Source organism: Phocoena sinus, chromosome 9 (genome assembly GCF_008692025.1).
Source record: "Phocoena sinus isolate mPhoSin1 chromosome 9, mPhoSin1.pri, whole genome shotgun sequence".
Lineage (NCBI taxonomy): Eukaryota > Metazoa > Chordata > Mammalia > Artiodactyla > Phocoenidae > Phocoena > Phocoena sinus.
In genome coordinates this window covers 70,165,702-70,181,638 of record NC_045771.1, presented here as the reverse complement: position 1 = coordinate 70,181,638, position 15,937 = coordinate 70,165,702, and the positions used below count along the sequence as shown (strand labels likewise).

General features: G+C 34.8%; 1 protein-coding gene across 1 annotated transcript; it reads left to right on the top strand.

Moving 5' to 3' along the window:
* Positions 1–2,942: 2,942 nt before the first annotated feature.
* On the top strand, positions 2,943–15,598 carry AGR3 (anterior gradient 3, protein disulphide isomerase family member). Its single transcript, XM_032643897.1, has 7 exons — positions 2,943–3,051; positions 7,058–7,121; positions 13,298–13,350; positions 13,883–13,959; positions 14,203–14,266; positions 14,711–14,794; positions 15,549–15,598. The coding sequence occupies exons 1-7, from the start codon at positions 2,943–2,945 to the stop codon at positions 15,596–15,598; spliced, it is 501 nt and encodes a 166-aa protein (XP_032499788.1).
* Positions 15,599–15,937: the final 339 nt, after the last annotated feature.

Genomic DNA, 15,937 nt, shown 5'->3' with positions numbered 1-15,937 from the left:
TTTCTCTCTCTCAGGAAAAAAAAAAAAAGGGTGGGGGACCTGCTCTCTTTAGCTGTTAATTATACTCCTGTAAAGAGAGTAAACCTGAGGAATTTCCATTTGTTTTATATCTAATCCGCAAGCCTCACTGACCTTTCATCAAGAACAATGGTGCACACACAGTTCCTACATTTATACCCGTTCCTTCCCCACTCTCGCCACCATTTCTTTTTTTTTTTTTTTCTGGGTGTTGAACTCCAGCCAAACATTAAATTACCTTGGGAAGCAAAAGGTAGACGAGAAAAAAGCACAAAGGTGGTATTTGGCCTCATTCTATGAGGACACTCAATCTTAATTTAGGGAAAGAAAAGGGACACTTTTTTTTTTAGTGTGAGAGCATGAGAACTGGAAAGAAGCACGGATTTTTCAGACAAGGCTGTTTTTTAAGTTCGCAGGTGGACCGTGCTCTTGTTTCAATGCAGGTGGGGCTGTAGATCAGGTGTGTGTGCGCCTGTGTGTGTCTATAAATCCACACCCATTTTTAACCAGAAATATCCAGAATACACTTCCAGCAAGAGCACTGACGAGTTCAGGTAAGCAAGCAAAATTTCCAGATTACTTAATCAGTGGTCAAGCTCAGTTATATTTAAAGGATCAAATTATCGCTGTACAAAAGTGAGGTCTTCAGTAAAGCAGAGGGCAAGTTCAATGAAATGATATTTTTCTTCTTTTAATGAACTAGATTTCCTTTGTTGCCTTCATACTTTTATTCTTTATGTGTATTAATGATATTATAATAAACTAACATTCACCAAGTGATCCTTTAAAAATTATGCTGCAAGTAACAATTGTTCCTCCCTGTTATTTTTTTTATTGAAGTATAGTTGATTTACAATGCTGTGTTAATTTCAGCTGTACAGCAAAGTGATGCAGTTATACATATATATACATTTTTTTTTAATATTCTTTAGGGGCCCTCTTCCCCAGGAAAGAGCACAAAGGAATGGAGTGGGAGTTTGGGGTTAGCAGATGCAAACTAGTATATATAGAATGGATAAGCAACAAGATCTTACTATATAGCACAGGGAACTATATTCAACATGCTGTGATAAACCATAATGGAAAAGAATATTAAAAAAGAACGTAAAATCTCACTCCCAGTTTTCTTTTATAGCGAATTTTTACATAATATTTAAGTAAATGACTTACGTTAAATTACTTTTGAAAAGTGAAATACTGTGTCAGAAAATGCTAACTATCCGTGTTTTTAACACCTAATTGTAGATGTGTGGTTATTTGCCTGTGGAGGGCAATGTGAGCTGCTCCAGGGCCATGACCATGTCGTATTCATCTGTGTCCCCCAAGGAGCTTTACCCACGCATCTAATACTATAGGATCATAACTAATTCATGTTCTGTTTACCAGGGAAATTACTGTTCATCCAAAGATAATAATATATAAATTGATTGGCTTTGTCATAGAATATATTTACTATCTATTTTACAATTTATCAATGTCAAACAGAAAAAAATATTTTGATTTTTAAGTAGAACAATCTGACAATAATACATAGCAACTTGAAATTTGAAAAAAAATTCTGTTCCTATTCATTCTAAATTTGGCAGCTTTAAAATAAGAAGATGGTGAAGTTATCATTTCTCTCTTTTGATACAGATTCTACCTACTAATCTCTGTCTCTCTCATAAAGAACTTTTCCTAATGCTTCCTTCAGATTAACTTTTTCTTAAATCTTGACTTCTAGAGATCCCTCAGAGAATCTTAAGGCAATTAGGGGCTCTCTTCCCCAGAAAAGAGAACAAAGGCACATAAAATTTTACAGACAATTCAGGGATTTTTGAGACTCCAGGAGCTCAATCATAGACCTTCTAGAAGCTCACTGGACCCAAGTTAAGACCCTACCCTAGATGGTTGCTTCAATTTTTCCTCTGCAACTTTCACTCTGACAGAGTCTGCCCTCCCCACGTTGGACTTTGTGTTCCAGAGTCAGCTGTCTTTATCCCCTACTGAAATCTACCCTTTCTTTGTTTCAGTCTTTATGGTACAAGATGACACCCATAAGGTAAAAGATGGCATGCTGAAATGTTTCACAGTATTAATGAGTTATAGGAACTTAAACTGCTATCCTTATCAGCACCATGGTTATTGTTTAACAGGGTTTCTCAATACAAAATAATTTAAAAGTGGGTCCCTTGCAGATTAGGAAAGAAAATAATTTAAATAGGACCAAACTAACCATTTTCAATCCAGGAGAGGGATGTACTGCTGGCTAGATAAAGATACTAAAATGAGAGGAATGAATTTTAAATAGGGCAGGGTTGTAAATTTAAGGGCAAAAGGCTGAGTAAATGATGGAAGGATAAAAAAGATAAGCAACTGTAGAGGAACTGAAGAACAAGAACCTCCATATTCTGTTTTTCCTCAGTTCTAATTTAAGCAGTATTTGTTCATGCCTAATCTTACTGTCTTAGCAGAGTTAAAATGTCATTTTAACCTATCAGATCAAGAAGAATCAAAGGGCAAAGAATATTTATGCATGACAAACATCACCTTTCCATTGCACTTAGCAGTTGCAAGGCCTTTAATCAATATCATCTTATTTGAGTTTTACTGCAGTTCCGTGAGCACTAGAATACCAACAGAAGTAGGCTTTGGGTGCCCTGGTCCAGTGCTCTTTCAACTTCATTGTACTGCTCCCAGGATGCCAGGAATGTGGCTTTTCATCAAGTGGACATCTACTGAGTTGACTGTATTTTTACAATAATTTACAAATAAAATATGAAAGTTCTAGGTGGTTGTACCATGTCAATTCACACAAGCAGAGCAATCTGACAGCATAGGTTTGGTCTCTTAACAAATGTCTTAATGACAGCCTGAGGTAACCTACCAAATTCTGACAATTATTTTTTACCATCCAGCTGCTTCGGAGGGATTCTTGAGAAGATATGATGTTACACTCAGCTTTGGTCGTCTGTCTCTTACTCATCACGGTTTCTTCTAACCTTGCCATGGCAATCAAAAAGGGAAAAAGACCTCCTCAGACACTCTCAAGAGGTACTGGAATCTCATTTTATTTTCTGAACTCAGTCATTTGGATTGTTTTAAAATTCATCATCTCTTGCCTGTAGTCTAGTTATAAAGCCAACTCAATTAACTGAAATTTTTTGTTGTGTATCACTTTAAAATAGAAGAAAAAAAACAACAACAGAGAGGATCAGTTAATTTTAAAGAGTGAGCCACATGAAATGAAAAACCACAATTTGCTGCATCTTCTATAGAAATAGTGGAGAACTGGTTTCATTGCCTATAACTTTGGTAACCAGAGTCCCGCAAAATGCTATTGATTGATACGTTATATTGACATCCTAAATGCAATCAGGATTCCCTCAAAATCTGTTCCAGTGCCCTGTCCTCTCTTTATTCAGGCAAGAAAATAATTTGGAATGATTTTACACTGGGGTCCCCAGAAAATTATACTTTATCTCCATCCTCCAAGAATTTTGGTTAACCAAGTGTTGGCTATGCTGACTCCAGAAAACAGCTGCAGTATTTTTAGAGGACATAATCTAGATTTGTCATTGGCTACATTGAAAACACTTCTATTTTGTACCAACTGTTTTACTTTGGCCTGAGAAACAATTATATCTTCACCTGCAAAGAAATAATTCATAAAGAAAATTCTCAGAATTGATTCCTACATTTCCAGCTACCAGAAATGGAAAGAAAATCATTTGTCTCCAAATAGCTAATTCTAAATTAGTAACACAAACCAAAAAACACTTGACTGGTACTTGGAATGGTAATGTGACTGGAGCAAACAAATGGAGATCAACTATAGCATAATTTCAAAATTTAAAATACTGACTTTCTTTCCAAGTTAATTCATTCCTTAACAGATGTATTGGGTACCAGCCAATTGCCTGTCAGTGTTCAGCCAAGATAATTAATTCTACTTCAGTTTAAAATCACAGAAACTATAAGTCTAAAAAAATTGGTAAGTTTTTGCAAAATAAATAAAAGAGGGAAATATTTTCCTAAGTGTAATTTATCATGTACCTCCATATATACATACAACAGTTATAAAACAATGAACTCAGTAGCCTTAAAGTGCCAAAGATCAAACTCACTGCCCTTAAAGACCCTCGAGGGCTGAGTTAAGCAGCATGCTGTAACTATAATTAAGGTACCAATATTCTGTGTATTCACTTCCAAATGTCCATTAAAACTGGTGAATTTTATGAAAAATATACTCAATACATACAATAAATTTTAAACAACGTAATGAGTCTGTTATTTCAGTTAAACTATGTCAATAGGGTAGATGACTGATAGCAGCTGGGAACTCCATTATTCAGAAATGATTTGCATTTGGTTAAGCCTTTATCTTCTACTGGCACATAGAAAACAACTGAGAATGAGGATTTAAGGTAGGGGTGAAAGGGAAATTTGACTACAGTGTACCAAGTAGCATATGGAGCCTCTTAGAGTGCAGAGCAGCCCCACTTAAACAGACACAGTGTTAGGGAGAAAAGGGAGTATTAATTAGAAAAAAGTAAGAAATGGTTCAATAAAAAAGTGAACCCCAAATCTTAACTTCCTTTTAAACCAAAACTGCTCAGCGTCCAGCACCTGGTCCAGTGCCTGGCATACAGTAAGTACTCAATAAATACATACTGGAGAATGAATAAAATCTCAGAAGATAAGTAAGCATAGCCAGCAATGGATTAGGAATTAGGAATCATGATAATGAACAGAGAACAATGAGACTGTATTGTCTTACCTGCATACACCCAGTGCTAAGTGGAGCAAGGCATATAGCAGATGTTCCTTCAATATTTGTGGAACTAAGTTAAACAGTAGCAGAGAACAGTAATTCTTCCCACTGCTGACATTCTGGCATTGAATTATATTTGCAACAGAATAGGGAAATTAAGTAGGAACACAGTCTCACTGGCTGTTACCAAAATAACTTTTATCTAATGCAAAACGTGGCATAAGCTTACTACATGTGTTTGAGCAAAGTTGTAAAGAAAGTCTCTCAGGGTTATTACAGATAGGAAGTATTCCTGCTAAGGTTGGGGTACTAAGCTAATGTAAGATGTCTTCCAATGTTAGGATTCTAAGGTCAGGCAAAAACAAACCAACAACACTTCTGGTAAGAGTGTAAAATAATGCACTCACTTGGAAAAACTGTCAGAAAGTTAAAGTTATAGTTACCATTTGATCCAGCAATTCCACTTCTAAGGATTATACCCAAGAAAAATGAAAACATATCTTCACACTGAAGTTTGCACTCAAATGTTCATAGCAGTATTATTCATAAAATCCAAAAACTAGAAACAACCTAAATGTCCATCAACTGATAAATGGATAAACAAAATGCGGTATATCCATAAAATGGAATAATATTTAGCCCAAGAATGAAGTCCTAATACATGCCACAACATGGATGAACCTTAAAAACATTGTATTAAGTGAAAGCATCCAGTCATAAGATACATCGCATCTTATATGATTCCACTAATATGAAATGTCTGGAATAAGATAATCTATAGAGACAAAGTAGATTAGCCATTTCTTAGGGTTGTAGGAAATGAAAGAATTGCGTGGTGATAACTAAAGGGTACAGGGTTTCTTTCTGAAGTGATGAAAATCTTCCAAAATTGATTTTGGTGATGATTGCACACTATGTAAATATATTAAAAGAATGTATATACTTTCAATGGATGAACTGTATTGGAATATGAATTGTATTTAAATAAAGTTGTTATTAAAAAACAAAACCCAGCAGGCAGAAATCATGGGATCATATTTATCCTGCTTCATAATTCTGCTTCATAAGTCCTGGACATCTTTAAGCCATGGTCTCAAAACCAGGAACTCCAGTCTGACAACATATGAAACTTATGAAAAAATCTGGGTCCAAAATAGGCTGAAACTATTTCTATTTTCAAATTAATTCAACCTTTTTCATCCATAGACTGAGACATTTCCTGAAAATACTTTGAAATATTTCTGGATGTTTTGTGCATTCGTCTCTTCAATGGTCTTATTCTTCAATCTCTAATACACATTCCCAACTACTCACATCATTTCTTTAAAGGCTAGATACCACTTCCCTAGTGGCGCAGTGGTTAAGAATCCGCCTGCCAATGCAGGAGACACGGGTTCGATCCCTGGTCCGGGAGGATCCCACATGCTGCAGAGCAACTAAGCCCGTGAGCCACAACTACTGAGCCTGTGCGCCACAACTACTGAAGCCCGTGCGCCTGGAGCCTGTGCTCCGCAACAGGACAGGCCACCATAAGGAGAACCCTGGACACCGCAACGAAGAGTAGCCCCCACTCACCACAACTACAGAAAACCCATGTGCAGCAACGAAGACCCGATGCAACCTAAATAAATAAATAAATAAATAAATAAAATTGATTCTTTAAAAAAAAAGCTAGTGGGTTCTCTCTCTACTCGTTGTGTTCTGTTTCCCTCTCCTCCACTCTTTTGGATGCTTCCAAAACAAAGGTTTTATTGAGTCTCTCAACCATGAATTCCCATGCCAGAATTGTTTTCCCTGTTAAAACTCAAAGCAAAATTTGAAATTCCTTTTTTTCAATGATGTGTTATGACTTCGAAGGAGTCAACATCTCTTGACACTCAAGATTCAAGGACGCTGTTCAGTATAGCCCAAAGTATTCCCGATAGATTTACAAAGTATGCAAAGATTAACTGTTATTTCCTCCTGTACGTTCTGAAAGTGAGCGCTCTTGCATGGTCCAGAGATGTCCTTTCAGTCACCACTAATCATAATAGCATCTACTGAACACTTACTGGGTTCAAGGCCATGGGCCTTAAGATTTAAAACATAGACACAAAACCTCAGTAATAGCACCTGAAAGGACACAACCTCTTTGTATCTAGTTATAATTATGTATCCTCCATACCTTATGTCAGACAGCTGCTTGGTAGCTTAAATATCTGTAGATAGATACCTGCTTATCACACCCCCAATTCAGAACTCTTTGGTAGTCCTGAGTTAACACATTGATTTCTCTCTTCTGTTTAGGATGGGGAGATGACATCACTTGGATGCAGACTTATGAGGAAGGTCTCTTTCATATTCAAAAAAGGTAAAACACCTCTCAGTTAACTTTGACAGATGATACAGATACCTCCTCACAGGAGAGCCAAACACTAGCATGTTAGCTTTTCAGAGGATACAATAAGAATTTGCTCTGATATTGTATGCTGTTTGGACTAAGAGTTGCTATTAGAATTTTTTTTATAAACAACAGCTCTAGACACTTCTCTATTAATTTCTTAATTATCCAAGCAAGCTTTTTTATCTGAGGAATAATTGACTTAACATTATATTAGTTTCAGATATACAACTTAATGATTGGATATTTGTATATATGCAAAATGATTACCACAATAAGTCTAGTTAACATCCACGAAGCAAACTTTGAATATAAATTGTATAAACAAAACAGCATCACTCACTGGGCATTATACAAGCTTAAACAGGAACCTGACTTATAGCAGCACTTCTCAAGGCTGTCTGATCATCAGAAGAACTCAGAGAGCTTTTTTAAAAATCCATATTCAGGGTCAACTACTTACTGAGTATCCACTTCCATGTCCCAGGCACTCAGTGACCAAGAGTGACGTGATTTACTAAAGATCTACTAAATCTTTGGGGATGGAGGTGAGAAACTTGTACTTTTAAAAGCACCCCAAGAATTTATCAAATATCTAAAGAATGTTCAATTCAACTCTTTGAAGAAAAAGAAAAGATTCCAAATAAGAATTGGCTAAAACACTCTCAACACCAGACAAATATTACAAAAAAAAAAAAAAGTCTACAGAATAATCTTATTTCCAAATAGAAATGTAAAAAACAAACAACATATTAGCAAAGAGCAGACAGCAGCACACTAAAGAATATACCCTGATAAAGTGAGATTCAGTCTGGGAAAGCCAAAAGATTCAAGATTAAGAAATCTATTAATTAAAATAATTTAATATTTATAAGGACACAAATCATACAAGTATCTCCTATCTCCACAAATGCTAAAAAAAAAAGCATTTAACACAATGCCAAATCCATATTTCAAGTTAAAAAACTTATCCATCCCAGCAAAAAAGTCAACATCATGCTTACTGAGGAAAAACAATTAAAGTATCCCACTGATGGATTCTTTAATCACCACAATTACTAACGTTGTTCTGGAGATACTAACCAATGCAATTAGATGAGAAAAACTTACAGAGGAGAGAGTGAAAGAATCCTCATTTGCAGCTGATGACTGTGTTTGTGAAAAACTTGAGAATCAGCCCAAAGAACTACGAAGATTCAGTTAAATTAGATGAGACTAAATTAATACCTAGAAATCGACAGCATTTATATATATATATATATATATATATATATATATATATATATATAATCAAAATAGTTAAAGGCAGTTATAAAATACCTTATATAAAATAGCAATAAAAAAGATGAAATATCCCAGGATAAACTTGACAGAAAATGTACAAAATCTGTATGAACTAAATGTACTAGTGAGGAAAGAAATTACAAACCTATGTGAAGGGATATCATGTTTTTGGAGAGGAAGATTCAATATCGTAAAAATGTCAATCCTCTCTATAGCTAAAAAATTTGTTAAGACAATCACAATATATTAGTACAAGTTTTTAAGTGATTTTAAAATTGAAACGGAAACACAGACAGACTTAAATAGTTAGGAACATTCTGAGAAGAAATCAGTGGGGACTAGCCCTTAATCAATATGAAACATTTTAATAACACAGTATGTTACCGGTAAATGAATTGAATAGAATGGAGAGAACAGAAAACTGGATACTACAGAAATTGTTTACATGATTAAGTGGCATTTTGAATCAGGAGTAGGAGAGATAGAGTATGTAAAATAATTGTTAGAATTTGATAGCCATTTGTGAAAAATAAAAAAATTTGTATCTATACCTCACATTTTACATCAAAATAAATTATAAAGATTAATTATAAGGATGAAACCATTAAGGTACTAGAAGACACTATTACAAAACTGTTATTCCTTTAAATTCTTGGAGTAGGGTACAATTAGGGTGAGGCATGAGGGATGTCTAGGACGCAAAAACAAAGCACTTCATTTTTGTGCCCTAGATGCTACCCTTGCCTCACCTTAGTCCTCCTTTAGAGTTGAGTATGGCCAAAGGAAAAAAAAAAGAAGAAATATCCTAAAATAAATGACTAATATTTTTGATTATGCAAATTTCTGCAAACCAGAAATTTATCATAAGCAAACGAAAAAGGCAAAAAATACAAAACTAACAGAAAACTATAGCTCATATTATAAGAGTGAATTTCTCCAATATACAAAGTACTCATATAAATTAATAGAAAAAGGTCAAGGCAATGACCTTGAAAAAATGAACATAAGATAGGAAAGATAGTACACAGAATAAAAAAATTAGTAACCTAAACATATGAGTAAGATTTTTTACAGCTTTATTGAGATGTAATTTACATAAACATTGTGCAGGTTTAAGGTGTAGAATGTGATGATTTGATGTATGTATATATTGCACAATGATGACCACAATAAGGTTAATTATCACCTCACATAGTTAACGTGTGTGTGTGTGTGTGTGTGTGTGTTGAGAATTTTTAAGATGTATTTTCTTATCAGCTTTCAAGTATACCATACAGTATTGTTAACTCTGGTCATCACTACATTCCCAGGACTCACTCATCTTATAACTGGAAGTGTGTACCCTTTGAGCACCTTTACCCATTTTCCTCACCTCCCAATCCCCAACCCCGGGAAACCACCAATCTACTCTCTGTTTCTATGAGTTTGGTTTTTACTTTTTTTTAAATTCCAGATTCTACATATAAGTGAGATCATATAGTATTTGTCTCTGACTTATTTTACTTAACATAATATGCTCAAGGTTCATTCACGTTGTCACAAATGTACTGAGAGTCACTTAGGTTGCTTCCATGTCCTGGCTATTGTAAATAATGCTGCAATGAACATGGGGATGCAGATATCCCTTTGAGATAGTGAAATAGTGATTTCATTTTCTTTGGGTATATACCCAGAAGTAGAATTGCTGGATCATATGGTGACTATTTTTTATAAGATAGTAAAACCACATTAACTTCCCTCTTTCACCTACTGGATAAAAGAATTAGAAGCTCAATAACCAGTTTTAGTGAGAGTAAATACTTAGTTCTCACATTATCAGAGAGAACATAAATTGGTACAGCTTCTAAGGAAAGTATATACAGTGCATCAAAATTATAAATGCACATACTCTGACGCAGAAACTCCACTTCTGGAAATTTATTTACAAATATACCCACCCATGCGGAAAATTATATGTAAGTAACATCATGTTCACCAAAGCATCTTTTTAAATGTCTGAAAACAATCTAAACATAAAAGATTGAAAAGAATTTAAATATCTGTTTTGAGGAGACTAATAAAGTAAAGATGATCCATATAATGGAATATTATACAAAAGCAAAAGGGAATAACATCCAAGATATACGATTATGCTAAAAAAGCCAAATGCAGATACATGTGTATAGCGTGCTAGTATTTGTATTTTTAAAAAAGAAAGAATATATATACATATGGACATGCATATGAACATGCACAATTCATAATCATATACATTTACATAAGTATATACACAAGCATATGCATATGCACATGTGTATTTTGTTGTATGACCTGAAGAACCCTGGAAGCAAACTTAGAAAATGGTAACACTGCTTACTTCTTGAAGGCAGGATGGGGGAAAGGATTTTTACTTTTTTAACTTTTGAATTTTAAACCATCTGAATTTATAACTTATTTTCAATGAAAAACATGTAGAATTTTAAAAGATAATTCACCAAATGATGCTGATAAGCAGCTAGGCTTGGAAGGCTCTGGTTTTAGAGCATCTCAGAAGTACAGCTCCCCAAAATTTTTACTCTTTCTCTCACTCAAGTTTCTCATAATCTGATGTGCTAGTTCATAAGATTTTTTTTCCCCAATTTAAAATGCTTTATTTTTTTTATTCTTTTTAAAATTCTTTTCCTATTTAGGTTATTACAGAATATTGAGCCGAGTTCCCTGTGCTATACAGCAGGTCCTTGTTGGTTATCTATAGTAGTGTGTACATGTCAATCCCAAACTCCCAGTCTATCTCTCCCCCTACCCTTCACCCCTGGTAACCGTAAGACTAGGGACCACCTGTTTTATTGATAATTTGGTCTGTGAACTAAGGATGATTTTTTTTTTTTTTTTTTTTTTTTTTTTGCGGTACGCGGGCCTCTCACTGCCGTGGCCCCTCCCGTCGCGGAGCACAGGCTCCGGACGCGCAGGCCCAGCGACCATGGTTCACGGGCCCAGCCGCTCCGCATCATGCGGGATCCTCCCGGACCGGGGCACGAACCCGCGTCCCCCGCATCGGCAGGCGGACTCCCAACCACTGTGCCACCAGGGAAGCCCCTAAGGATGATTTTTACATTAAAAGAATGTTTTTAATCAAAAGAAGAATAATATCTTGTGAAACATAGAAGTTACTTGAAATTCAAATTCCAGTGTTATAAATTAAGTTTTACTATAACACGGCCACTCTCACCTTGTTGCATATTGTCCACGGCTGCTTTCGTGCAATAACAGCAGAGGTGAGCGGTTGTGAACAAGACCACATGGGCTGCAAAACCTCAAATACTTACCATCTGCCTCTTTGCTTTAAAAGTTTCTGAGCCCTTTTTCAGGTGTTCCTAATTCAGTGTCTGCCAGAAACAGAAGCTTTTCCTAAAACGGATTACTGTCTTGGTTTGACTGTCTGAACAACCCATTCAAAGCTGAACTATTAAGACTGAGTATTCTGTGGTCTTGATACATTTTTCCTTGGACTCCAGTTGGCCAGAAATCTGATGGAGAAATTAGTTTTCCAAGAGTTACATCAATGTGTTTCCTTACACAGAGCTATCCTTATTTCCAGCTGTTTTGCTGGGAAGAAAGGGTAGCAGTTCAGGAAATCAGAATGACTCATGCCCCTGAATTGTTCTGCATCACAGGACACCTCTATCTACCTAAGTGCAATCAGAGAAAAAGTTATCTAGTAAAAGAATTACTACTTGGTGCTTAGGAGGTCTAAGTTCTGTATGTGTCTCTAAAGAAATGTCAATGAATATTCTTAGGCTCAGTTTTCTACTAATTAAAAAGAGGTAATAATATTTCATTCATTGGATATCCAATCTGCTCTTTCACCAGTAAATGTGAAGTTGTTGGCAAATGTTAGCTTTCTATGTTATAAATTTTAAGAGATAAGTTGTAGGATTTATTCTTACCTAAAATTAACTTACATTCTAAGTTTGAGGATTAAATGAAATTATTTGCACTTCAAAGTGTGTTATTTAACACTTTTGAGACTAAAGTTTGAAAAAACAGGATTATTCAGTAACAAGTATTTCACATGATTACGTCTGTTGTTTTTAAAAAGATTTATGCTTGATACATATACACTCGTCTATCTCTTTTTGTACCTAGCATCCTTGCAAAGTTAAAGAAACATTTTTTAAAACATCTTATATACCCGAATCATAATTATTTTGTCCTTCACTGTAGTTAACATTCTAATTTTTCTCATATTCTAAACAGCAGGGTAGTCAGTGAGCTACCACCAAAACTTTTCTTCAGAGAGTTAAAATCAAAATGACACTGAAAAATATATAGGAAGGGAACTCTCCCTGAGACTGTTGGTAATTGTAAGTTGTGACAAGAATAAAAGGTTGTGAAAATGGTCAAATATTAATAGACTTTTTGAAAAACAAACAAAAAACCTAAGTAAAAACTTCGACAATTCCAAAATTTTATACCAGATGTCCATTGGAAATGAATACTACCTTGCTCATAATATCTTTTCATCTATGGAGACAGAATTGACTTTTATTTTTCTAACTGTACTACAGTATACATAAGAACGACCTGGTAAGCTTGTTAAGCTAAGGATTCCTGGACCTCACCCCCACAGATGCTGACCGAGTGGGCCCAAGAGGGAGCCTGAGAATTTACATTTCTAATGAGCTACATTTCTGGTGACGCTGATGCTTCAGTGCTGAGGCCATGTTATGACTAAGAGGACTACAGACTACAGCGCTGTGATTTGTCAGGCTGAGATGTTTACTTTATGTCTCATAGAAAGTATGAGAATCTTAAATCTAATTTCACTGTACATTTTAACTCAAATTAATCACTTGGCTCAATTCCACACTCTCTCTGTTTAGTAACAAGCCACTGATGGTTATTCATCACTTGGAGGACTGTCAATACTGCCAAGGTAATTTTTGCTCCTGAGATCTTATTGTATCTCCAATATGAAGTAGGAAAGTGACCTGGTTACAAATTGTTAAGAAGGCACTCAGGAAACTCTATTCCAAAAAAAAAAAAAAAAAGGACAACTGCTAGAGTACCACCATTTTACTAAGGTGCTTAAAGACTACAATGATTGTTAGTAATCTATTGAATATATTCATATTACATGTCCTTTAGAATTTTATATCCTTCTTCCTCCCCTGTCCCCCCCCCCAAAAAGGTAGGAAAAATGGCTGAAAGAAGATGCTGTTTTAACCAATGAGTCAATGAATTACATGACATTGTAAAACTGGTGATTTCATCAATGTGATTCTCTCTTGATGTCTTCTTGGATAGACTCTGTCCCTCATTGATTTCCAGTTAGAGATGAAGTGGCAATGGGCCAATGAACTATTTACATCCAAGTTACAGACGCAAAATACTAGCTTAATTTTGCTACATTATATTGAAGGCGTCTTGATCCTTGAAACTAATTGACATTATGTTTTCTCCCACAGCACTAAAAAAAGTGTTTGCCCAAAATAAAGAAATACAAGAAATGGCTCAGAATAATTTCATCATGCTGAATCTCATGGTACCTGACCTCTACAATGTTTTCTTAATATCTCAATTCAGTGGAAAAGCTGAATCTCTTTTTTTGTCTTTGTTTGAAGACAAAAAGAGCTATAAAGTATTAGTGGATATAGAATGTTATATAGAATTGTAAGAGGCCAAAATATATAACTTACTGAAAGGCTTGTTTACATAAAATATTTTTAAATCAACTGTTAAAAACAATCCAATCCAACAACATTCTTTTTTTTCATCTTTTTCCTAGCATGAAACCACTGATAAGAATTTATCACCTGATGGACAATACGTGCCTAGAATCATGTTTGTGGGTAATTGTACAATCTCTTTCCATCAGATTTAGAAAATCAGTAGCCTTCTTGCTTTTATTTACTTTTAAATGCTAGTTCAAATACTATTCCTTTTAAAGGGAAGTCACTAGTAACCCAGTCAATAACAGTTCTTGTTAGGTCAACAATCAAACTCATTATATCTATAACTTGTAACTTATAAATATTAAATTTTAATGTTTTAAATTAACTGATGCTATGAAATCAATATCCCAATGTAGTTTCAGTATTGTTCTCTAAACTATTATATGTTGACAGAGACCTGTGACACACTAAAATGAGAATTCAGATTAACTCACAATGAATTCACATGTATGAAAACTGATTTGCTTATAAATTTGCTTAACGTTTGTTTTAGAGTAAGAGGCAAGAATGATTTTCAGAATATTTTAAATAATATGTAAGGTACTTATTTTTTCTTGGCAGATCCTTCTTTAACAGTCAGAGCTGATATAACTGGAAGATACTCAAACAGATTATATACATATGAACCTCAGGATTTACCACTATGTAAGTATTCACAAATTATCTTAAACAGTGATACTAGCAACACTTAACTGTTAGAAGGGTCAATGATACCCTACATGGGTGCTTCCCCACAAACAGTGCTACCCACACATCACAGTCCCTGGGGCTGGTAGTGGAGATAGTGGTTAATATGCAAACTCTTAGCTCCCATCAAAATCAGAATTTCTGGGGCACCTCAGAATCTCTTTCTTCAACAGGGATCTCTAATAGTTCTTATGATCACTAAATGTTAACACCACCAAAAAGAATAGAGTACACATGAAAATTAAACCTTAAGAAAGCCAGTCCATTCTTCTGGTATGAAAGATTATATGTGATTTCCTCAAAGTGATCATAATTAAATCTTTTCTCTTCCTTTAATGCCTATAAGCAAGGAAGTACAGTCTGACTTGGGACTTTCATTTCTGCAACATTCACTATCAACTATGTTCAATAAGACAGCTATGCCCGTCATATCCAGCAATACTGCTACAAAATAATCAGTTAACAAAATAGATACTCCCTCAAAATCCCTTTGATAAAATTTTTTAACATTAAGTTAATTAACCAGCTCTGAATGGTCTAATCCTTAAATTTACATGTACACTTTTAGCATAATATTCTTTAAGGTTGCAGATAAATCCCCAAATCTTTATAGCTGTTAATTTTAATGGGCCAATTTTAGATTCAGGGGTTAATTTAAAAATTTGGTACTCTCATTTACTAATAGAATAATGTATATTTACTTCTATTACAGTGATAGAAAACATGAAGAAAGCATTAAAACTTATTCAATCCGAGTTATAATGTATTACCTCTAAGAGGTCAAATGTCACGAAGAAAAACTTCTGGCTAATTGACTAATACTAATGGGCGGGTAAATGAATTTTGTAACATTATCATTTAGACTTTTAATGTGTTTGAGTATTCTTAGGAAGGTAAAATGATATTTCAATAAATATCAAAACCAGAGCATGACAATATTGTGGTTTGATTTCTGCCTGCATCAGTAGCAAAGAAAGCTTGCTGATAGTTATAGTGGAGACAGAAAGACCTAAATAAGAGGTGTCTACACTGCTTGTTTCTATTTCCTCATCTATCATCCATTCCACCAAGTAAGCTAATCTTAATTCTGATCCCTCTATT